The sequence below is a fragment of the Malus domestica genome, chromosome 12 (assembly GCF_042453785.1).
Source record: "Malus domestica chromosome 12, GDT2T_hap1".
Classification (NCBI taxonomy): domain Eukaryota; kingdom Viridiplantae; phylum Streptophyta; class Magnoliopsida; order Rosales; family Rosaceae; genus Malus; species Malus domestica.
The window spans coordinates 8721371-8747047 of NC_091672.1; the positions used below are offsets into that span (position 1 = coordinate 8721371).

A 25677-nucleotide genomic window follows, 5' to 3' on the forward strand; every position below is an offset into this window, starting at 1 on the left:
CATCAGATTGTACAAACCGAATAATCCGTTAACCTCGGATTTATTTATCGTATTTACGAAAGTACTACAACTTAAACATTTGCCACACGAAATATGCATATCCAAGCATTATACAGGCCCCGAGCTGCTCACAAGCTCCGAACACTCCGAACCATTCATCACGGAACAAGCAGTATCTTTCCGATATGCTTGCTACTTTCCATCAGCCGGTGAGCTTCTGCCGCTTCATATAACGGAAAACATTTGTAAACCACCGGTTTCACCTTGCCAGACGCGATTGCAGGCCACACATTGCTCTCCACCTCCCTAACAATCGCTGCTTTGTTTTCTGGACTTCTGTATCTCAAACCTGCTGCCTGGATGGTCAGGCGCTTTGAAAGTACAACACGAAGATCTAGCTCTGTTACAGCACCGCCCATGGTCGCGATCACAAAAAGCCTCCCATCAAAGCTTAAACTGTCAAGGTTTCGACGGAAATAGTTTGCCCCAATGATATCCAGGATGACATCCACGCCTTTGCCACCAGTTTCTTCCTTCACCCGCGCAACAAAGTCCTCTGTCTTGTAATTGATACACACATCAGCTCCAAGATCCTTGCAAAAAGCTAACTTTTCTTCACTTCCAGCTGTGATAAACACCTTTGCTCCCAGGTATTTAGCTATCTGAATTGCAAACGTACCAATTCCGCTTGATCCGCCATGAACCAAAAACGTTTCGCCAGCAGATAGCCGGCTCATCATAAAAACAGTTGACCAAACAGTGCACGAAACTTCAGGAAAACTAGCAGCATCCTTCAAAGAAACACCAGGTGGAGCAGGAAGTACTTGTCCAGCTGGAACAGCCACCTTCTCAGCATACCCTCCTCCAGTAAGCAGAGCACACACCTTCTCACCGACCTGCCAGCGTGAGACGTGTTTCCCAACAGCCACTACGGTTCCAGAACATTCGAGACCCAGGTAAGGGCTGGAACCTGGGGGTGGTGGGTACAGGCCCTTCCTCTGAAGGATATCAGCTCGGTTCAGGGCTGTGGCCTCAACTTTTATTAGGACCTCATCGTGTTTGAACTCTGGGTCTTCAACTTCTTGTAGTTGGAGGACCTCCGGTCCACCTGGAGCGCTCACCACTATAGCCTTCATCGATGCTGGAGTATCTCCCTACCTTGGACTCGGGCTTCCACTGAAGAGGTCTGACAGAAGGAAGAAAATCTCACCTGCATAGAAAAGCATTACACGCTTATTAGATGGAAACGTAAAGTACATAAACGAAAACCATTGCACTCGCATTGTCCAGTGTAATTCTATAACTTCGTTGAACAAGATGATGATCCTATTCCTATCCACTGCAAGCAGTCCTCCCAAATTCTTTCCTCTAATGCATCAAAAACCACCTCAATTCTCATACATTATTGCATGCTAAGAACTGCAAGCAAGCTACCCCCTTGACGAAGAATTAGGGCCCGTTTGATAACAATTTTGCTTTCAGAGATGGAGGAAAAATATGTGGAAGAAAGGAGAAATGAAGAAAGGTGAAAGAATAATGGCGGAAGAAATGTGAAAGGAATGTATATGCAATGACAAGCAAAACGAAAACTAAAAACCGAAAATTGAAAACGAACAAGTTTAGGTTGTTTTTTGTATAATCTCCCTCTTCCCTCTCACCACTTCCCGTCATCCTTCTCCATTCCTCATTTTTCTCACAAACATCCCTTCTATCTCTAGCACCAAAAAATAAAAACTAAAAACCAAATAGTTACAAACAGGGCCATGGTTTCTCAATTTCTTGATTTCAAACCTGGGCTCCAACTCCAAGATTATAAAAAGGTACTCATTTTTACCTTTCACACACTCCTTCCAATTGCCGGCCGTCGGATCAATGGCCCAAAATTAACCGGATGTGTGAGCGGTAAAAATAGGTGTGTGGAACTGAGAGGCATCATCCATGAGAACTGTGAGGCATCAACCCCACATTTTTAGCAATAATTCTATGTGCTTCCTCTTAAATTTAAATTTCAGCTAAAACTGCTGAATTCCTAATTTGATTAGCATCCTCTCTATAAATTATTAATTTCGAAAAGAAAAAAACTAGGATTAAATTTTACTTACTTTTGCTTGGTCAAAGTTTGAAACTTGAATTAAAATTTAATATCAACCTAATCCCTTATATACACACACACATATTATATGACAGACCCAAAAATAAATAAATAAATAAATAAACCAAATGTGAAATATTGCCACTGCGCCGCGATTATAAACCAGAAATTGGAAATTAGTCTAAAGAAAAATAAAGTTGGAAACTGAGACTTTAAAGAATAATTACCTTTGGCCCTCTCCGGAAGATAAACAAAGCTGAGAAAGAAAACTGCCGAACTTTGGAAGGTGAGAGACTGCCACTGCAACTGTGAGAAAAATCAACCGACCAAGGCAACAGAAGAACCCAACAAAATAAGTACGCGGGTGGGCTGTTCTTCGGCTAATGGGCTGCCGAAGATTCTGAGCAATTCTTTTAGTGGGGCTGATGGGGAAGGTTGGGCAAACAAAAACCGGGATTTGTTTGAGGGGCTTTGGAGTAAGCCCAGTATCACTGATGTCGTCAGGCATTGTGTTGAAGTTGTAGGCCTCTTAGTTTTATTATTTTTTGGGAGGGTGAGTTTGTTCAAAGGAAAACTAATGAAAAGGGTTTGAAAACTTTGAGTTTTAATGATAAGGACAAAATAAAGGGTAAAGTGAATAGTACCAGGATTGACTTTTTAGTGTAAAAATATGGTTTTTTATTAAAGTGAACAGTACCGGGTGCTTTTCGTTAAAGTTCCCTTTGTTCAATGGAATGACTGATGAAGCCGATGTATTCTTGTTGTAGGTCCCTTTTTCACTATTACTTGCCGCAGCAAAATCGGAGCTGAAAAGCCTTGAGCGAGCTGTATTCGCTGCCAGTGTACAACTGCTAGTTCTGAGATAGCAGATTCTTGTTGTCTGAATTTGCAAATGCATCCGACCTACTGGTGTCAAATCCATGTTACGCCAATTCACGTTAGAAATAGATCTATAACTATTATGTTGTCGTCACTTAGTATTACGGTCTAGTAGTATTCATCTCTTCACTTGTAAGTTAGATATTTTAGATTCGATTCTTACCAAAGATGAATTTGAAACATATTATTGCTAGCTTATTATGAGGTTAACCTCATCTACTACCTCGTCCTCCTTAATGTAGATTATATTTTTTGTTAAAAAAAAATTAAAAAATTTGTCACATTGTCTATTTCTTGCACATAGAGCATTTTTACCATATCTAATTTCATTTACAAAAGTCACTCAGTATTACGGTTTGGTAGTATTCCTTTTCTCTTAGAAGTGATAGATCTTAGGTTCGAATTTCGTGGATGGCGAATTCGATACCAAATTATGCTGCCAATTATGTAGCTTAGCTGAACTCCCCCTTCCTTAGTGTAAACATGTCGATGTACTAAAAAAATATACATTTCATTTACGAATTCAACTATTATGATTTTATGAGAAAAAAAACTTCGCTAAGTTTTGAGAATTTCATAATAAAGACTCATAAATTCTTGATCACATGTTGACCTCAAAACAGATTCACAATATCTTAATATAACAAACTTCGATTGGATACACTTATGTAGAGGCACATATCTAACCTGTAATTATTATGTGCTAAAGAGCTTTAGAAAATTGCCATTCAACTTCGAACTTAAGATCTTTTATATACAAATAAAATAAAATATTAGACAGGACCATCATCGCTTGGTTTAAAAATTGAGCTTTAATTTGGGCCCTCCATAATTGTGTACCCCAGCATTCAGGAACCCACATCTAAAAGGGCATCTCAATCACAAAATTAACAAACACTTATCCAAAAGCAACCATAATATTTAACTTTTAACATAATTATTATTAGCTGTTTGAGTCATCATAATTTATACTATAGCATGATGGCAACCTTTTTTGGAGCTTTGTGGTTGATTGTTTGGTGGTACATTTGATTTGCTATTTGCTAATACTAATCTCCTTTCTTCTCTTGTTTTCGTTCAACATAATTTGCATTAGTTGCAGTTTAAAAATCCTTTAATCACATCAACGTGTCTAATTCATGTCATTAATTCCGTGTAATCATTCTTCAACAAGACAAGGAAATGTTCTGCCATCACAGTACTACATCGAATTCCAACATGTTACGTCAGGATTTTGTCAATCAAAATTATTGATTGATTATATTTAAGTATATTTAAATATGTAATTAATTATGGATTAACTACACAACATGCTAAGTATCTGATAAAAGATATGCACCAAATTTCACTTTGCATCGTATAGTACAAAATATTGCAATTTCAATCTCAAAATTTTTAATATTTTTTCGATGTAACTCAACTCTTAGTTAGTCTGCTAAGCTTTACGTTTTTTTACTTTGTGATGCATGGAGACCCACTTTTTATACGAAAAAAAGTTTGCCCCATGCATGACGTCATAAAAAATTCGTTAAAATGAACAAGTTCAAAGTTGTGTCACTGTACACATGTACGAGTTTAATCAAGTTGATTATACTCATTATGCTTTTTATTATGCGCCAAAGTTTAAATCATTTTTCACATAGTTTTGATGAATTTAGTATAAATTATTCCATCATTTATTAAAAAAAAAAGAGTTGTACTATCATACTAGAACAAATTACAAGTTTTTTAATATTTTATTTTCTTTATATAAGTGATCATTTAAACTACTTTAATTTTTAAAAATAAATTTTGTTGTGAGTATTAACCTTGCATCATAAAAAGAAGAGACCTTGCATGTGAAACTCAACAACCCACACGTGCTCTACATCACCCAATTTGTTTTCTTCAAGTATTAGGCTTAAATTCGTCACGTGAGAATATGTGTTGAGAGTATTAGTCTCACATCAGAGAAAGAAACGACCTTACGTATGTTTTATAAGTAATTGAGTTACTCTTCATATTGTTAGTTAATTTTATGGCGAAACTTCAACTTCTTCAAATTCGAACTTAGATGAAAAGAACAATCAAACTGTTTTTGATGAATTGACCTGGTTCAGATATACAAACTTTTCTTTTAGTGGTAGGTGGATTATAGTGACAAATTTCACAAGAACTACATTGCAACTTCACATGCAAGAGTGGGGCAAAAATTCACCCAATTTGGCTCATAGTCACAAGTCACCCGTGGGAATATATACCCCAAATTCGTGGCCACCTCTGCTTCTTCTTCTACGGAAAGGGTTCCTCTCCAAATCTCTTCCTTTTAATCCATCAAGTTTGAGAATTCAGACTATTGAAATTTAATCCAACAATTACAAATAGAAACTCATTTTAAAAATTATAATAATTTTAACTGTTGAATTAAATTTCAATAATTAAGATCCTGAACTTAATAGATTAGAAAGAAGAAATCCGAAGAGGATCCATTTCCTTCTTCAACCTAGACTTGGGACACTTTGCTCTCTCTCTCTCTCATATGATGCCACATTCATGCGCTGCCTGCCACGTAAGTCAAATCTCCATTAACTTGAATAGTGCTACATATATAATTAACACAAAGAATCTTTTATTTATTTAATTATTTCTCTTTCTTCTTTTTTTTATTCTTTTGTGGTGTGAGCTAAAGTCACAAGAGACTGTTTGGCACCAGAAAAAAAGGCATGCATTTTATGGAAGACAAATGCCTTTATTTATTGTTGTTTGTTTGGTTGGGTCTTCTTTGTCCACTTATTATTTTCCTTATTAGGAGAAAACAAATGAAATTATATCCTAACGAATTGTCTTGTGGATTTTCCTTTGTACTTCTTCTGTATTGTATTGAGCTTCTATCATAGATACTTCATTAACCAAAAAAATATGTATAAACTTATTCACTCAGACCAATTATTTCATGTTGTCAATTAACTTCAATGATATTATTTTTTACTTATATTTAAGAGATATTAAGTTCGACTATTGTGAATGACAAGATTAATATGAAATTATTATGATTGACATCTCTCAACGGTTACTATAAATATATTGTTTTAACCCAAAAATGGTTTTCTTGTATAATATTGAACCGAAACGCCAAGTGACGTATATGTTGGATTTGGCATTAAATCAACATGCCTAAACTAAAAAGGATTAGAATATCTTGGACGCAAGATATTTGGATTTGTGTTTCATAGTTGGTTTGGGATTTGGTTTTGGTATAGGATTTGGTTTCCTATATTCTAGGGACTTTGTGTAAACCTAGGACATCTATTAGTATAAATAGATGGATGTGGAATAGAGTTTTGTGTGTGAGTTTTGAGAGGCATAAGTTTGTATACTTGAGAATACTTTGTGTTTGTGAGTTCTCTTGTATTTGTTGGTAATCAATAAAGCTTCTGTTGTTAGAGAGATGCTCATATATTGGAGGAACTCTGAAATCATTGTGTTTTGTTTATTGCTTGATTGGTTTTTGGTTTAGTTTACAACAAGTGGTCTCATGAGCTTAGGTTCTTACGTGGGTTGTGACTATCAAGCAATGACGAAGACTGGTGATTCTACCAGTGGTGATGATGTTGAAGAAAAGTCTGGCACTAGTGGAACCAAGATGATGGTTCAGAGTGCTAGGTTTGAAATTGAGAAATTTGATGGAACAAACAACTTTGCTATGTGGCAATGTGAGGTTCGAGATGTCCTGATACAACAAGGTTTGGTTGTTATGTTAGGAGACATGTCGTTTTCGATGAAAAATGAAGAATGGGAAATATTGAATGCTCATGTAGGTTCTACAATTCGGCTATGCTTGGGAAAGCAACAGAAGTATGATGTGATGAACATAACTTCCGCGAAAGAATTGTGGGCTGCATTGGAGACAAAATATATGAAGAAGAGTGCAAAGAATCGACTGCATCTCAAGATCAAGTTGTACAAGTTCAGTACAAAGAGGGCACGAAAATGATTGGCCATCTAGAAGAGTTTAACAAGCTTCTAGTTGAACTGGAAAATCTTGAAGAGATAATCAAATCTGAAGACAAGGCCTTGATCCTGATGAACTCATTGCATGAACCTATGAGCCTTTCATGACTACTTGGATTTATGGCAGGGAGACAATTAAGTATGATGAAATCTCAAGTGCTCTTATGAATCATGAGGTGAGACACCTTAACAGGTAAAAAATGAATAACTCTGAAGCTTTGATGGTGAGAAGGAGATCGAAAGAAAAGAAAGGTTCGTACATGAAAAATAATAGGTCTCATACTAGATGAGTCTCAAAGAATAGTAAGTTCTTGGACAAAGATGAGTGTGCTTTTTGTCATGAAAAAGGACATTGGAAGAAAGACTACCCTAAAATCAAATAAAAGACTAGAAAGAAGAAGGATGACTCATAAGCAAATATGATTGAAGTCGAGGATGAGGAATTTGTCTATGCCCTAACTGCATTGAGTACTGTGGATTATATGAAAGAGGGGATGCTCAACACAGGTTGTACCCATCGTATGACTTTTCAAAGGAATTGGTTTTCAAGCTTCAAAGTTATGAATTGAATTGTGTATATGGGAGATGAAAACACATGTACAACTCAAGGAATTGGAAGCATCAGGATCAAGCATCATGATGGTGTGATTCGAGAATTGCATGGTGTAAGGTACCTCCCAAATCTGAAGAAAATTTTGATCTCACTAGGCACTCTCGAGTCATAAGGCTACAAGTTTTACTCTAATCACAACGTGCCCAAAGTTTCCAAATGAGCACTTGTCATAATGAAAGGGTCTCGAAATGGCTTACTTTATATGCTACAAGGAAAAACTTTGGAAAATGGAGTGGCTATGGTAGCTGATGAAGTGCAAAGTGATAAAAGTGACTTGTCTGCATTATGGCACATGATGTTGGGACATGTAGGAGAAAAATCATTGCAAGGATTGATCAAGCAAGGGTGTTTAAAATGAGTAAAGCCTGGAAAGATAAAGTTATGTGAGCAATGCATTCTTGGCAAACAAACAAAGGTGAAATTTGGCTCAACTGTTAATCGAACGAAAGGGATTTTGGACTATGTTCACTCTAATGCTTGGGGGCCTGCAAAGAATGCTTCTTTAGGTGGAAAATGATGGTTTGTATCTTTTATTGATGACTACTCTCGTAGATCATGGATATATATGATGAAACGAAGGGACGAGGTTCTTGACATCTTCTTGGAATGGAATAACATGGTGAACAAGACTGGAAAGAAGATTAAGATACTGAGAAGTGACAATGGAGGCGAATATACCTCTGATCCTTTCTTCAAAGTGTGTAAAAATGAAGGGATTACTCGACAATTCAATGTTACTCCACAACAAAATAGGATTGTAGAGAGACTAAATAGGACCTTGCTCGAGAAAGTTCGTTGCATGCTATCTCAAGCTAAGCTGCCAAAGAGATTTTGGTCAAAAGCTTTGAGCTATGCATGTTATGTGCTTAATCGACTACCATCAACAACATTGGAGGGTAGAACACCAATTGAAGTGTGGTCCGGAGAACTAGCTCAGGACTACGATAAGCTACAAGTGTTTGGATGCAATGCCTACTCTCATGTGAAGGAAAACAAACTGGATCCACGAGCCAAGAAAGCTGTCTTTATGGGATTCAATGGTGGTGTGAAAGGCTTCATACTTTGGTGTCCCGAGTTGAACAAGATTATGGTAAGTAAAGATGTGACATTCGATGAAAGTCACATGAAATTAAAGGAAGATGTTCAAATGGTGGAGCTTGGGGAACAAGTAGTTGTGAATTCATAGCCAAGTAAGGAAGCTGTGGAATAAGAAAGACAAGGTGATCAACTTGAACATGAAGAGAGTGATCACGAAGAAGAAACATCATCAGAAGAACTAAAGATGCAAGATGATTGCATAGCCAAAAGGAAGGGAAAAAAAGACATATCCTTACCTGCGAAATATAAAGATTGCATGGCCTGCATGGTATATGCATTGCCAGTAATTGAGGCTAAAATTCCCACTAATTTTGAAGAAGCTGTAAATAGTGAAGAAGAGAGTAAATGGCATGATACAATGGACGATGAGATGCTCTCCCTTCACAAGAATAAGACTTGAGAATTGGTGGAGCTGCCTAGAGGAAGGAAAGCAATTGCCTGCAAATGGGTTTATGCAAAGAAGGATGGAGGGGATGACAAGAGCTTGGTAAGATTTAAAGCTAGGCTAGTGGCTAAAGGATATGCTTATAATAAGGGAATAGATTACAATGAGATTTTTTTCTCCTGTGGTTAAGCACTCCTCCATTCGAATATTGCTTGCCCTAGTTGCACAATTCAACCTTGAATTGGTACAACTAGACTTGAAGACTGCATTCTTTCATGGTAATTTGGATGAAGAGATTTATAGACAACCCGAGGGGTATCAAGTGAAGGACAAATAAAGATTGGTTTGTAAGCTTAGAAAATCTCTTTATGGTTTGAAGCAGTCGCCCAGGTAGTGGTATTTAAGATTTGACAAGTTTATGAATGGTCAAGACTATACACGAAGTCACTATGATCACTATGTTTATCATAAGAAGTTGGAAGATAGTTCGTTCATGTACTTGTTAATCTATGTGGACGACATGTTCATAGCCTCAAGCAATATTTCAGAGATAGAAAAGTTGAAGGAGCAAATGAGAAGGAAGTTCAAAATGAAAGATCTCGGTGAAGCCAAGAAAATATTGGGAATGGAGATCACAAGGGACAGACAAAAAAGTTTGGTGTGTCTGTCTCATAAGCAATATCTTGAGAAGTTGTTACAAAAGTTTGGAGTAATAAAAAACACTAAGCCTATAGGAACTCCATTAGGTGCTCACTTCAAGTTGAGCAATCAACAATGTCCCAAAATTGATGATGAAAAGATGAAGATGGATGGTATTACATATGCTAATTTGGTTGGAGGATTAATGTATGCTATGGTGTGTACTCGTCCTGATATAGTACATGTAGCTGGAATTGTTAGTAGATTCATGCATAATCCTGGAAGAGAGCATTGGAATGGTGCTAAGTGGATACTAAGGTATTTACATGGAACGAGGGACAAAAGTATTTGTTTTGAAAGATGTGATGAAGGAATTGATAAGTTCATGTTGGAGATCAATATTACAACCAACGATGGCATTATCAACCATAGAAGCAAAATACATGGCAATCGCTGAAGCTATCAAATAAGCAATGTGGACTCTGGGATTCTTAGGAGATTTAGGTGTAGAACAACACAGGTTGGATGTATATTATGACAGCCAAAGTGCCGTTTATTTGGCCAAATATCAGGTACATCATGCTAGGATTACGCACATTGATGTACAATATCATTTTGTGAGAGAAGTAGTAGTTGAATGTGAGATTCATCTAAAAATGTTGCTATAGAAGATAATCCAGCTAATATATTGACAAAGGTGGTTAATACAGCTAAGTTTGAGCACTGCTTGGATTTGGTGCAGTTGAAGCAAGTTTGATCTTGCGATATGGTGGAGCAACGGAAGTTGTTTGATGCCTCGTTATGGATTTCATGCCAAGGTGGAGATTGTTGGATTTGGCATTAAATCAACATGCCTAAAACTAAAAAGGATTAGGATATCTTGGACGCAAGATATTTGGATTTGTGTTTCCTAGTTGGTTTGGGATTTGGTTTCCTATATTCTAGGGACTTTGTGTAAACCTAGGACATCTATTAGTATAAATACATGGATGTGGAATAGAGTTTTGTGTGTGATAGTTTTGAGAGGCATAAGTTTGTGTACTTGAGAATACTTTGTGTTTGTGAGTTCTCTTGTATTTGTTGGTAATCAATAAAGCTTCCGTTGTTAGAGAGGTACTCCTATATTGGAGGAATTATGAAATTGTTGTGTTTTGTTTATTGCTTGATTGGCTTTTGGTTTAGTTTACAACAATATAAACTAGTTTCATGCAGGTTACTCTTATCTATTTAGGGCACAATATTGAAGATTGTTTTTTTTTTAGTTTTTGTCATTGAGTTTCTCATACTTTGCGAATTACTAATTACCATAACCCTTCCGGCATCACATCTTTAGTTTGGATTAACAGTTGTATGTTGACAACCGGTGACATCTTCAGTTTGGATTGACAACATTGGAGCCGAAGAATCAAGCGATTTAGAAGCATCTTCAGTTTGAAGTAATAGCACTGCTTCTGGCTAGCGAAGAGTTCCTAGCTCTTTCGCCTAAATAGGTCATTTCATTAGCTTCTCGGCAAAGTGAGGTGTTACTAGGTTACCCTATGTTCGTCACAATGAAAGTCGAATCAGTTATTGAACTTCGCAGTGATCTAGTAACCTTGTTTGAGGTTCTAAAACCCAAGGCCAAGACATGTTCCTTCTTCGGCTGTGATCGCTCGAGTATAGAAGTAAGGCGTTTGACACCACTGCATCTATTCTACTTGCCAATCGAGCTCGGTTTCGCGAGTTGCCACGCTTGCATTCACTAGGAAGACGTATTTAGCTTATTAATTGCTCGACATGCGCACCATATAGGCTTGGTAGTATTTAAGATCTACACATTGAAAACGAAAATGTGATAATGATAAAAACAAAATAATGTGTTAGTTTGAAATATGCCATTTTCATAAAACTTGTTGTCAAGTAGTTATATATAAATATTTGTTTTGCATTGAGGATCAATTTATTTAAAACTAAGAAGTGTAACTACTAAGAACAACCATTGATTCGTAGGGCGTTATAATTAATTAAAAGTCATTCAAACAATAATTAAAATGCGTAGCAAAATATCCAAAATGTGATGGTTTGATTTGAAGTTGGAACTTCTCCGCACCAACTCACTAGCCATACGTGCAACAAATGACAAAACCAATCACTTGAATTAAAAACTATACAATCAAATGGATATTACAATATTTCAATTGAATGTTAAACTTGTCCACTCCAATATTCAATTCTATCCACAATCACCATAACACATGATTGTGACTCTATGTCATTTTTACTCCCCCATTGAAGAAGGGGCAATCGAAATAGCGTGGCCATCGCCGACCAGAGGGGTGGGGATGATGTGTCGAGAAGTAGGGACGACGACATGCGCTGAGAAGAAATGTTCACGGAGATCGGTATGGTTAAGGGTGAGTTTGGGGTGCGTTCATAGTTTGGCAGTGTGGTGATATGGGATTTAGTTGCAAGTGTTGGACAGTTTGAGGACCGTATAATCTAAAAACGGATTTGAGAGATTAAAATGTAGTTTGCATATTAATTTAGCGACTATTGCTACAATTGATTGTGCCATTATTTGAAATGTCTTTCACAACTTAACAATGAGGTATGGACGCTCTCAAAATTCAAAAAAAATCAAACCCAGATTTCATTTGAGATTTTGGAAAGAATTGCCATAACAATTTGCGTCATTGAATTCAATGGCGTGGCTTGGTAGATTGAGTAAGCTAATTTGAGATTATTTTAGTCACACTAAAATGGCACCAATAGACGTCACCGTAAGCCAAAGTCATAAGATAAAAAAATGATTAATGCAGACAACATGGAATACTGGATAGGGGGCGGCTTTAAAGCTTTCGGCGTACTCTAATGCCGGTCCTTCTCCTTTTTTGGGTCCATGCGAGGGTTGCTCTCTTTCATTCCTCTTCCTTCTCTCTCTCACACAAGCACACATCATGTATTTGTGCGCCAGTCGGCTAAATTCTGATTCCTCTGTTCATACTTTTGAGTTTAGCGAAAAGTATTGATTGTCATTTAAATTCAAATTTCGTGATTAATGAGTTCAATATAATATATTATAACGATTTATTTTGTGACTTGATCCAAATAGTATATATTTAAAAAATAAAAAGAGTGAAATATCAATTTTATTAAAATAACCATAGAATGAACTCATACAGGGGCGGAGCCACCAAGGGACTAGGGTAGTCCCCGGCCCATCCTGACTTCATCTGAGGTGTGAACCTTATGGAAGAAGATGAAGCAAACGACGTCGTTAAACTGTTTTGATTTTAAATCTTTTCGGCTGTCTAATGAAACGATAAATTTGGCAGGGGAGTTTTAAAAGAGATGTGCAATTTTAAATGGAAAAAACAACCCCACTTCTGGTTCGATTCTCTCACCTAACAGTAATATATACCCTATAATTTTCTAAAGCAACCCACATTCTTTATTTGCAGACCTCTCCCCCTTTTCCTTCTTTTTCTACTTCTCTGTATTTTCTTTAGCCTTCCACAACCTACCTCTTTCTTGGTTGTTTGGGTTTTTACATTTTTTTTCTTCTTAGTATTGAATTTAAGAGAATTTTTTCAGTTTTGTGAGGATTACACAAATTGCATATGTCAACATGTTATGAATCCAACTTTTTACACACATCATATATATATATATATATATGTGTGTGTGTGTGTGTGTGTGTGAAAGGCCCATCCTCATTCAAAATTCTAGCTCCGCCACTGAACTCATAGATACACGCGTGTATCATAGCTAATTCTTACTCATGTCATATCAAATTATTTTTTATTTTTTATTTTTTGCTATTGTATCACAACTATTTATGTATAAAGAGAAAGTCTTAAGTGGAGTAAGTACTATTTCGTCACAGTCACCTCATCACATAATAGATAAATAGAGAACAATTATATCTTCACGTGAACAATGTAAACCTCTTCTTCTATATCTCAGTGGCGTTGAAGAAGAAGAAGAATAATGTGGTTACAACATTCTGTATGAGGGAAAATGTGTTACATGGGAGTACTGAAAAACCAAAAACAATAGAAGCTTGTCAGTGCTCCAAGTCAATGTCAAAAGAAGGAGGTGGAGCCTTTTGCTGGTGTTAACACAAAAGCTTCGAAAGATTCCTCAATTACTTTTTCCCAAATAGGGTTCTTGCACAGTCCACTCGATATGGGTGAGATCCCTGTCTTCTTCAATAAGGCAATTTTCCATCCCAACCCTCTCTCACATATATTTTTTTTTATAAAAAAAAAAAAAAAAAAAAAAAAAGAAGCGGTCCCTATTATATTTCAAAATTAATTTTCGTAAAAAAAAATTTGAAAAATACACTTTTTTTTTTACTTTATACATATTGTTTTTACTTTTTTTTTTTTACTTTATACAATTGAAAAATACACTTTTTTAACTTTATATTTCGAAATTAATTTTCCCAAATAGCCTTCTTCAAAATTGATTTTGCTCCAACCGTAGTCTTTCTAGCCGCCCTTCAAGTCGGTCTTTCTCCAGTCCCTTGTGGTGCCTTCTTCCCCCCTCAGTGGTGGCTTTTTCACCCTCGGTGGTGCCAGCTCCCCTTGCACTAATTGTGCTTTCTCCTCTTACTTACAAGTGAAGAGAAAATACTATTGTACCATAAAAATATTACCATTCCAAAACCGAATTAAACTATCTCCGGTCTAGTTGCATTCCAACACCAAACAAAGTTTGGCTCAAATGGAATTGAGCCCTTATCATATGTGGAATCAAATTAAGCATATGTTTTCCACTGGGTAGCAGGGTCCATCAACTCACCATCAGCATCTAAGTACAATATCTCTCTCACCACAAAAATTAGAAAAGGCTGGTAATTGTGTTTACACATATTATGTGACGGATGATGAAGACACATTTGGCACAATTGGTTTGGTGTCGGTGGCTTATTTGACTTTTACCATGGTTGGATGTCCCAAGCACCTAGTCGTCGGTGAGCATCCGAGGCGCAACAAAGTTTAATGTTTTGGAGAATGAAAATTGAGTCTTCACCAAATCATATCATGCCCCATATATACAAATGGCCAATCAAAATCTCTCGCTTCTTTTATTTTCTTTTGGGTTTTCCTTTTCTTTTTCTTTTTGTTTTTTGTGATAAGTACTAATACATACCAATGTCTTTGATTAAAGCTTATGTCATTCACAATTATGAATCAATTTTATCCTTAATTTGGTGACCGACACATTATATGATGCTTTAATAAATTTCGTGTAAATTAATAGATGTTGATAAATTTGTAGGTCCAAGCACAGTCTACCACTAATATCATTGATATTGTTCAAATTAATCACCTATTACTAAGTGTTAGGTTTTATCATAAAAGTCTTTGGTAATATTAAGAGTGGAAGCTCTCATATATTAATTGTATAATATTTTGTCATATGACCAATGCAGCATCCTATTGTCCAACAGATGCTAACACAAATATATTTTTACATAGGTGATATGATTCGATTAGAAAAAGACTTTGAATTTTATATCCATGCGGTTGAAAAAAATCTCAGAATCGAATCATTCCCCTGTTGATTAAATAAAAGACAAACAAATGAATGAGGACCAAAATCAAATTCTATCTTAATTCTAAAAAATTTATTTACTCCCCTCAGATTAAGATTGCTTATGTTGCTCTCGCTACTCAGTTAATCGTAAGAGAGCAATATATTTATTTTTCCGACAAAAACTGTAAGATAATGTGATTTTCTTTTTAATCAGGAAACTTAAATCTAAATTACCGGGTGTGAGATTCGAACTTTGAATATATAGTGGAGAGTACATCTTAGCTACACTGTTACACTCACTTCTTAAATTATATGATTGTTAAGTTTTGCCAAAAATTGCTAAACCAAACTGCTTAACTATTAGTCTAACGTCAGGGCAAATTGAGTAGTTGTAATGGGTCCCTACTTATATTATACTATACATTACGTAATGTTTCTCAATTGAGTTTTTGCCTAATTGCTTTGTTTTATTTCTTGTTCTTCCTACGGCAAGACACACTCTTGATGTAGGTTCACTCTTTACTAAACTCAAATGAGCTTTCCTTACCAACTATTTCGTATCTTACCTCGGACTGTATTGATTGGTAATTTTCTTTCGATGAGAGAAGAGATTTCAAGTTCGATTCTTCTTTTTTTATTGTTAAGAAAGACGCATTTTCCTTTAAAATGTCGTAAAAAGTAGTACTACATGTACAAGCAGCTCTAAACATATTATACTCATTTCAGAAGAAAAACTCAAACTCTCAAACATATTTTCATTTTTACCTCACATTAATTGGCTTCTTACATAATTGAAAGAGGATAATTACATATTTAGACGAACAAAAATAGACACAATTGTTGATACACTCTAAATATATTGTAGTGCAATTCACGTGTATAGAAAATGTGTGTTAGACTTAAACGTTCATGCAAGTAAAGCACCAATGAACTAACCTTGCGAAGACATCTTCCTAGCACAGCAAGGACTGCAGTTGCAGCAAGCTCTCCTCAAACACTTTGAACTTCGAAGGTTGGTCTTTTGCACATTCACCACCACTGGAGTACTCAAACTTATGGGGAGTTCTCTAAGTATGTGTATCGGTGGTATATGCAGGGACCTTCCCTTAGGTACCGTTTGGTACGTGGGACGAGACGGGACGGAACGGGACGAGCCGTTCCGTCCCACGTTTGGTGCGCCTAAAAACTGTGGAACGGGTTGTCCCATGGGACGAAATTTGGCTGATTTTTCGTTCCACCTCTTCTCCCTGGAATGACCCGTTCCACATCCGTGGAACACAAATTTATAACATTTTATGACAAATTTTCTCCTTATCTTTTTCAATATTTACATCATCTGTTCCGTCTTGTTCCGTCTTGTTCCGTCCCGTCTGCGTACCAAACGGTACCTTAGTATTTATACTACTACAACCCTAGTGTACATTCCCATAATCATACACTAGGATCCCTTATTGTACAGTGATATAATCTACCAAATCTCAATCCAAATAGGATAGTATCAAGAGCCCTTATTCTCCAATTATAACCGGGTTATATATACCTTACTTGAAGTCCAAGTTATAGCTTATAACTAAACCCTAATCACAATTATATTCAACATCAATCCTTATTAACTATATTGACCTATTAGGCGTTGGATTAGAGTCCAACATCCAACAATGTGTCGACAACTTTATTAGTTTTATGTGTCTAGATAGCTGTATTGTTAAAAATATTATTTGTTCCTACATCTTAAAAGATGGTTTCTTTGACTAACTTGTTGTCAACCATGTCAAGGTTTTACCATAACCTACTATACAATTTGATGTGGTAGTATTTTCTATCAATCATGCATTGTTATGTACGCTAATATTTCTCACAATTTTAAGTAATCCACTTTAAATACTATCACAGTGCTACTGTCGTTGCATGAAAGTTGTTATCTTGACTTTGACTAGTTACGAAGTTGTGAGGGTTAGGAAGCTCCCCCCGATCCGTTTAGAAGTGAGTAATTGATGGACCATTGCAATCTAAAGCTGTAATTAATTGATATCATTAGTAACTAATATTTTTGCTTGAAGGTGTAAATGAAGTTTGGGCATGATCTGAACTAGATTTCAGTTCAGCAGCCACAAGTCAATGACTGATGTACATACGGCCAAGGGGTCTTTTTACTTGAGGTGTCTTGAAAAATGCACGCCTTCCTCGGTTCCACCCACCAGAATAGCATTTGATGTGTCAGCCATTGAAATCTGAACAAAAAAAGATATCAGCATAGGGAGCAACAATCACCCATACACTTTCCTTACAATTTCATTAACCTCTGCATAATAATTATATAATTATTTTTAGGATAATAATAATAATTTTTTACATAATTTATGACGAATAATACTTGGTTACTCAAATATGAGTAAGAATTTCTACTCAAAATTCTCAGTGTTTTAATCGCAGAGTTTTGTGCTTATGATCAGAACCGTTTATAGTATGAATCACATTGTAAAGATTATTTCTTCAAAAAATTAAATTAAAACAAATTATTGCATTCACTAGGAATTGTATTAGTGTAAATACAAAAGATATTGCAATTATTAGAATTTTATACCAGACTAATTATTGCAGATTTATAATGTTGTAATTGTTATTATTATTATTGTTGAAAATTCAGCCCAAGAAATGGTATGGAAAGCCCTTCTTGGCAAAAAAAAAAAAAAAAAAAAAAAAAAAAAAATCCAAAACTCACAAGTAATGTTACACTTACCATATATTTGTATTATCCTAATAATAGTTGCTTACGCACTCATGAGTGTCTATCAACATTTAATGGGCTTCAGTTTCACAAACCTATAAATTGTTTCTAGCCTAGTCAATCATGCACAAGTGTTCAATTATCACCGTTACAACTCGTCATATACTCATTTAGTCATTCTCAAGTGCCAAAATTGCAAAACAAACACTACCTTAATGTTGTAGGAAAAATTTGGTAAAACAGTTGATAATCTATGGGCATGTTACAAACAAAACACTTGAGAATCCCAATTTAATGTCAACTACTTTTGTTAGCTAACTAATTTTAAGGATGAAGTAAATAAGGCATTGTTTGGTTGGAAGCACAGTAACGGTAAAAGCTGGTAAAGTGAAAGTAAAGGCGCTTAAACTTAAAGAATTACACGTTTTTGTGGCTTTTGTGAAAAGCAGGGAAAAATTAAAATCAACATCTCCCTAGCTAGGGTAGCTAGTCCCACCCCCTCACATTCCTCCCATGAACAGACACACACAAAATTGACACTTCACCGTCTCCAAGTATTTCCATCAACGCTACGTGATTTTTGATGTTAAACTTGATGGATGTTATCTGCTGATGCAATTTGAGCGATCAAATAGCTCTTTGAGCGATCAAATAGCTCTTTGAGCGATCAAATAGCTCTTTGAGCGATCAAATAGCTCTTAGTTGTTTATGCAATGTAAAATTCGCATTGAATCAACAACATAAATGGCTTACTCGCGCATGAACGATTGTCTCTAACCAGTAAAATCATTCTTCGTTTAAATTATGACTAACCTATTCCTAAAAAAAATTGGATAGAGCTAGGGGTGGGTTCAAAAAACCGAAAACCAAAAAAAAACCGAAAACCAAACCGAAGCGAATTCTTTTGGTTCAGTTCGATTTTAGTGATCTAGAAACCGAACTGAACCGAATTAATTAAATTAATTTTTTATTTAATTATTTTTTTTGGGTATTATTTTCTAAACCCAATTTGTAAGTTAAAATGTGCTAAACCCAATGTGTTGCCAAACTTTAAGCTCAAAATATTAAAAAAATGCCTATAAAATCTCTAAACCCTAACCTATTATTTCTCCCCCATATAAGTTTCCGGAACCAAACCTCCTCCTGAAGTACCTACATCCATCTCCATAGCACTGCCTACTTCTACCCCAGCTTTCTTTTCCAAATGTACTCTCATATAACATGTAATAGAATCCATAAACATTTATTTCGGGTAGATTACTTGGGTAATTTGTGATGGAAAACAATCCAACACACACTAAATAAATCCACCCACGCATTATTTTTACTAATTAAGTTGTCAACATGTAGTTACAAGCAAATAGCCCTAATCTTTGAACAACACCATACAATTTAACTTGTCTAAGTCATTTGTACGATTTTTGTGTTGTGAGATTGTTAGTTTGGACTTTGGAAGACTTGATTGATGATTTTAGCTCAACTTTAAATGTTTATTTTCATTGTTTTTTATTCTAGTTAGAATGCTTATGTTATGATTGTGTTGGATATATTAAAATTTAAAATTTCAATGTTTTTCATTTTTTGAAAAAAAAAAACAAAAAACCGAAACCGAACCGAAAAAAACCAAACCGAACAGGAAAAAACCGAACCGAAAAAAAATGAACCAAATCTAAATTTTGATTTGGTTTCGATTTTGACAAAAAACCAAACCGATTTGAACCAAACCCACCCTAGATAGAGCAACCCAACTGCTCAGAGAGCATAAAAACTCTATTGCGCTTTATTATGGTCACCCAATACAAAAGTTGCCCGTACCTTTTTATTCAGCATTCTCTCTCTCCTATTTGCAAGTCCTCAGCCTTTTTTGTTAGTCTTTAACTTTGACCTTTGCTTCTTTTTTTGTTTTTTTTGTTTTTAGGGAACCGAAGAGGTTTGAATTCATCTGGTAGTGCAAAGGTAACACTTCTCTCCACCACTATGATAGATGACCACTCTTACTAGTTGGGAGTCTGAGATCTATTGTAAGGGATTTGATTCATATGAGCAAGGCAAAGCATGAGGAATGGCGCTAATCATTATAAAAACAAAAAGGGTTGCTAATCAACCAAGGAAATTGCTGGAGCTTAGCTGCTTAAGGGCCTAAATCCCATCAATCTTGCACTTAAAGTTGGCTCTTTTCTTTTCAATTTTAACTCCAAAGACTCACCTAAAAATATATTGACCTTAGCATTAGCTGCCCAAACCCCATCATGCTCTACCATTAACTCATAATTTTATTCAGAACCCAAAATATTAATGGTTTCTTAGTTGACTTGACCCTATAATTTTTCTTAATTCGCTCTCAAAACCAAAAAGAAGGTGGGGAGTAGGTTAAATCTCACAATGGACTAACAATAATATGGTTCAAATTCGTTTTCGATGGAAATTGAACCTAAGACCTCTTACTTACCACTGAAGAAAAATATCACTAAGTAACTGTAATAGTTTCTTAGTTGACTTTATATTTTTGTTAATTTCATTTTGACCTAGTCAACCCAGTTAACAGTTGACACTACTCATTATTTCATTCTACCTGCTTGATTTGTGTTATACGGTGTACCTATCGAAATTTTCTACTCAAAAAACTATTACTGTCACACAGTTATACCGTCACATAATGTTTATGAATTTACGTTTTTTCACTACTGAATATGGTACTAACATCATGCGCAGAGAGTATACACAAGAAGTGATTTTATTGCTAGATCAATATTATAAACAAGTAACAACAAAACTTGGTGTCCTGGAAAGGGCAGAAGAAATTAAACCAAAAATAAAAAAATAAATAAGAACAGGAATTTGTTGGACACATCTTAATAAACATTTCTATTCTTTTTCCTCTAAAACTTATTTTATTGTTTTTCCTAACAATCCCTATACACAGAAGAATCTATTTCTAATAAACAAATTTGCTTCATAATCACAGAATTAAGCTCCTCATGATTACTATTACCACGTTGAATAATTGTGTGCCCACCGGACAGCCTGGCTGCTCCGCCGATAGAACTCGGGTCCGGCACCGACTCACTCGACGTGACCAAATTAATGCTCTTCGTTACGAACGCCTTGGCAACGAGTTGACTTAAAACTCCCGACTCCGTCACCGTGCTCTTCTTCTTGTGCTGCATGGTGGCCCGAACGATTTCCGTCAACACAGTGTTGGACAGTCGCCGAACTCCCCGTGCTCCGCCGGTGATAACGACGGAGTTAACTGCGCCGTGAGACTGAGTTGAGTCCGAGTTTTTCTTGCCGTGCTTACCCGCCAGCGGCGGCGGCATTGTGAATAAAAGAACCGACTCTGGACTCCGGTGCCGGACTCGGCTGAGTGGGTCCCCTACCACGACTGAGTTTTTCGCGTCCGCCAACATAATATGCTTGAAGTTTCTCCGAACCCGGCCAAGAAGCATCGGGTAACAAGCCCACCGCCGCAGGCTCATCGGCACCACGTGGTCCACGAACCCTGATAGCGAATTTTCCGGGTCGAGCTCACCCGCCTCGAACCCCACGACCGAACCGTAACTAAACCGAGTAAACTCACCCTCCCCTTCCGAGTTAACACCCTTTCTCCCCCACAGGGGCTCTTCAATTTCCTTCTGCCCGGCCTTCACGAACTGAGACGCGTCGAAACCGGAACCGGATTTTTTTCCCGCCGCAGCCGTCCGGTTCAGTCCCCCGTAACGGCGTAGGAGCTCAAAGAACGAGGCGTTCTCTTCCCGAATCACGGACCCGAATCTCAAACCGGAGGAGGCGAAGACGAACGCCACGTCGGCTCTGGACGTGAGGCCGGACCGGTGCAGCAGCCTCAGAAACAACCGTAGTTCGGGTTCCGTTACGTCATCGTTGACGTGGGCGACGACGAGATCGGGCATGGCTCTGGTGCCGCGGCGGTACAGAGTGCCCATTTTCTGGAGGGCAAATTGGGACCTCAACTTCTGTATTGGGCTGCTCTGTTTTTGCTTCCACCATTTTGATAACCAGGTGGAGGAGAGAAGGGGTAAGTTCGGATTGGTGGGCAATTTGGGAATTTGGGTATTTTGGGAGAGGAACCTTCTGGAAGGTGATCGGCCGACGGGGCGGGGCTTGGCGGCGGAGGGCTCGAAGGTGGAAAGGGTGAAGAGGAGGAGGGTGAGGAAGACGAGAAGGGCACAGATGGAAATTGTGGATTGGGCTTTGGAGAGAATAAGGTTGTTGGAGTTGGTTCTTCTGAAAACCGTGCATGTTTTGGAGGAGGAGGAAGAGGAAGGGGTGGAGGACGACGGAGAGGAAGTGGAAGAAGAAGAGAAGAGCTTGGTGGTTTTGTCGAGAATGGCAGTGGTGGTGCCGCCGTTGTCCTCCGGGAAGAACACTAGAAGCAAACCCATACCCCAATTTTCGCTGCTGCTGCTGCTATTGCTGTAGCTCTTGGCCTTTGCTATCAAGCCCATCCTCTCTCTCTCTCTCTCTCTCTCAATCTCTCTCAATCTCTCTCCTCTCTCTGGCTTTGGCGCTTTACCTTATGAGGATTATTAATTTATTAATTTATTAATTTCCGCGGTGTTCTTGGCCGCATGTGATTCCCACCTGTTTAACCTTGGATTATTGGCCTCTCTTGCTATGCAAGAAATTAAAATTAAAAAGGAAAATGTGGACACATATACCATCGTGTTGCCGTATTTGGTAAATACGCGTATTTACATTTTATGACAGTCAGAGGTTTTAGTTGTTTCTTTGTTATTTTTTTAACTAGAATTTATTTTAATTGTTGGTATAAATAAATTGCAAAACAAACTCACTACTATAAGTGTGTAACCGTCACTTATTTTTAGTGTAGGTAATTGGTTTGGTTTTCAAATTTTTTATGTGTTTGTTTATTGGTTTTAGTGGTTGTTTTTTCATTTTTAGTTTTCTTTGTTATTTTTATTTATTTCCACACATAGGTTTTTATTTTGGATGGACTAATAAATTTATACATTTCAATTGTCGAATTGAGCAAAATCCAAATGTTAATGGCATATCGACCAAGTATTAGCAACATATCAATCAGATACTCAAAAGATATCATTCAACAATTGGATTACTTAACTTAAAATAAGTATTTAGATAGCATTCAATGGTACGAGTATCTTAGTAGTTAGATTTTATTTCCACAGCTGTTTAGTTCTTCTATTTTCAGTCTCAACCATTCATTTCTCATATCACTCAATGGTATGTACCATTGAAGAAAAATTAGAAAAAAATCATGAAAAATTGGCTAAACTCATCAATTTACCATTCTCAATTAACAAAACTGTTCGCTTTGTTGTTTGATCATTATTATTGTCAATATTTGATTAGTATGTTGTTAATACTTGCTTTTGATTAGTTGAAGGCAAAGATTTCTCTGGAGAAGGATCCTCGGACCTCAGCACAGCTCCCCAAGGGATTGGCACTTTGGATGTGCGGTCGGGCTTTTGCTTGTTGATGTGCTACAAGATGAGGACAAAGTTAGTTATGAAAGGTGTCTTTATGGGGCCTTAGGTGTAGGCCTTAAGGCTCGCAATCAAAACTAACTAAGTGCTACGCGTGCCACTGCTATCTTAGTATAGCAGATGTAGAACAAGTGTGTTTTTAGTTAATTACTTGCGCCCCAAGTTACTTGGACTTCTTGTTATCAAAGGATTGTTGTGGATGGGTTAAGTCCATATTAAGTTCTTTTTCTTACCTTGTAAACAAGGACTTTTAGTACATAGTCTTGTATGTTCGAATGAAGGGAGTCTAGATCCTCTTAAGTCATTTGTTTGGTCCTAGATTGCTTTTAATGAAAACATATCCATTAAACTAACCGGATCCAGATGCAAATGGGACTCTTAAAATAGGAAAACAAATGGAAATAACTTGAATACATGCTGGAGAATGCATTAAGCAATATATCTATTAATTTAGCAAACAAACAAAAAGCTTCAGGCAAGATTTCACCTTATCTATCAAGGTTGAACTTTCTTGCAATCACTTCTCTTTGAATTTACAAGGTTTGTATGCTAAAAAGGGATGGATGGTAAACAAATTTTACACAAGGGAATCGATACTACACCACTAAGGGAAATAGCAGAGCTTTTAAACTAGACAAAAGATAGCTTTTTGGTTGCAAATCTGGCTTGAGAGCAGAGTTTATATGTTTGTTTGTTTGATTGGTTGAGTGTCATTGTCTCTGGGGCCTCTTCTTCCTTTTATAGGCCAATTAGTCTGACTACTGTGACTTTGCTCCTGCCCGAAAGCATCTGAAGGGTAGTGAGTAATCAGCTTTTTACTTTGAATGCCACTAGAAAGTGTTCTTTGGCTAGTAGTAGGTTAGTCTTCATCATTTGTCACTTCAATGATGAGCATGTGGCTTGTATCTTGGCTGAGAAGGCTTCACTTTGCCTTTGGGCTTGGTGCTGGGCTTCGGGCAAGTCCTTTTTTAGTTGGCATCTTTGACTTTTTGAGGGAAAAATGATGTGACACCTGTTGGCATTTGAAGCCAGCAGCTGATGGAGCGAGTGAACTAGCATCCCACACACACACACACACACAAAGGTTCGAATCCTGTCCCACCTAACTCCAATTACTTAAGGGTCGGTTACATAGCTGGTGTATTTCTACGATTCCCTGCATGGAGCTAGCTAGGTATTACCAGTTGGGGTAAGACTTGAGAGTGAAGAAATTGATGAGCTTGCATGGTAATAATCTTAACAGTTAAGAGGGGTGTTTGCCGTGGTGAGAGAAAGGGCTCTCATGTGGACAGTTGGTGCTGCCATTATTGTCCTTGTTGAATCATGGCCTTGCTAGCTCCATCACGGTTACCTCACCTGCGTGGAGGCCAGAAGGCCCAGAACAGTACATATTGGGTTTCTCGTGGTAAGTTTCGTTTTTCTATCTGTTTTGGTTAATACTTTCGGGACTCCTTTTCTTCCTTGTGCACATTCGTATCTATTTTTGCCTTACAATATTTTTTTTTTAATTTGTTCAGTCCGAACCAGAAATGAACAGGCACGCATAGGAGAAAAGCGTAAATGGAAATCACCTTCCTTATTGATTTGGAGTGCATTGTTAAGCATTCTTATTGATTTCGTTAATAATGTCTTTGCATTCTTAAGCATGCTAATTCATTATGCTCAAGAGCAGGGGCGAAGCTAGAAAGTTAGTTTACAGGGCACAACTAAACTATAGCAGATGCTAGTCCTCATGGAATTCTTAAAAGACTCTGCAACGCCAAATCTTTTTCATATTTTTAGTGAGTTGTTTTGTCAAGCACTTGGCCAACCCATACCTATAGTGTGCTTAGCGTACATTCCTACAATTTGTGCCATTTTAATTGTATCTTTAGGGTGAATATTGTTGTAGTGCACAAATAGATAAATTATAGGGAATTGTTATTGACACTCTAAAATTCTCATCGTTGCACTTCAAACTTTCTATATTTAGAAAGAAAAATGCATTTGTGAGGAGTACATAATGATATTTTTTGAGTGCCAATAACAGTTCCTAAATCATACATGTATAGGGCTGAGAGATCAAATTTATCAGACATATGAGACTAGGAAATTCTTCTTCGTAAGTTGCCAAATTCATTTACAATGTTTGTTTTATATCCGCCTCATGGTGGTTTTGCCGTTTTGGATGAAGATCGAGTAGTAGAATTAGTGGTGGTGGTAAATAGATTATTATTTTTCGTAGTCTAATTTGATGTAGTAACA

General features: G+C 36.9%; 2 protein-coding genes and 1 long non-coding RNA gene across 4 annotated transcripts; 1 reads left to right on the forward strand and 2 right to left on the reverse strand.

Annotated features, from left to right (window-relative positions):
• Positions 1 to 7: 7 nt before the first annotated feature.
• On the reverse strand, positions 8 to 2594 carry LOC103449752 (uncharacterized). 2 transcript variants are annotated; one of them, XM_008389079.4, is made up of 2 exons: positions 2320 to 2594; positions 8 to 1210 (listed from the first exon to the last, which is right to left on the reverse strand). In XM_008389079.4, exon 2 carries the CDS (start codon positions 1134 to 1136, stop codon positions 159 to 161), a length of 978 nt encoding a protein of 325 aa, XP_008387301.2. In that variant the 5' UTR covers positions 1137 to 1210; positions 2320 to 2594; the 3' UTR covers positions 8 to 158. The 2 variants fall into 2 exon arrangements, with proteins under 2 accessions (XP_008387301.2, XP_008387302.2); XM_008389080.4 differs by having other exon boundaries at positions 1835 to 2321.
• An 18071-nt stretch (positions 2595 to 20665) lies between these two features.
• Positions 20666 to 22586, reverse strand: LOC114820144 (uncharacterized). Its single transcript, XM_029090529.2, has one exon. The coding sequence runs from the start codon at positions 22408 to 22410 to the stop codon at positions 20851 to 20853; it is 1560 nt and encodes a 519-aa protein (XP_028946362.1). The 5' UTR covers positions 22411 to 22586; the 3' UTR covers positions 20666 to 20850.
• A 2005-nt stretch (positions 22587 to 24591) lies between these two features.
• On the forward strand, positions 24592 to 25247 carry LOC139189944 (uncharacterized). Its single transcript, XR_011573721.1, has 2 exons — positions 24592 to 24838; positions 24951 to 25247. It is a non-coding gene; the product is annotated as an uncharacterized lncRNA (long non-coding RNA).
• Positions 25248 to 25677: the final 430 nt, after the last annotated feature.

Bases quoted from the DNA above. Each gene is read 5' to 3' on its own strand.
- LOC103449752 (XM_008389079.4), bottom strand. From the start codon at position 1,136: ATGAAGGCTATAGTGGTGAGCGCTCCAGGTGGACCGGAGGTCCTCCAA.
- LOC114820144 (XM_029090529.2), bottom strand. From the start codon at position 22,410: ATGGGCTTGATAGCAAAGGCCAAGAGCTACAGCAATAGCAGCAGCAGC.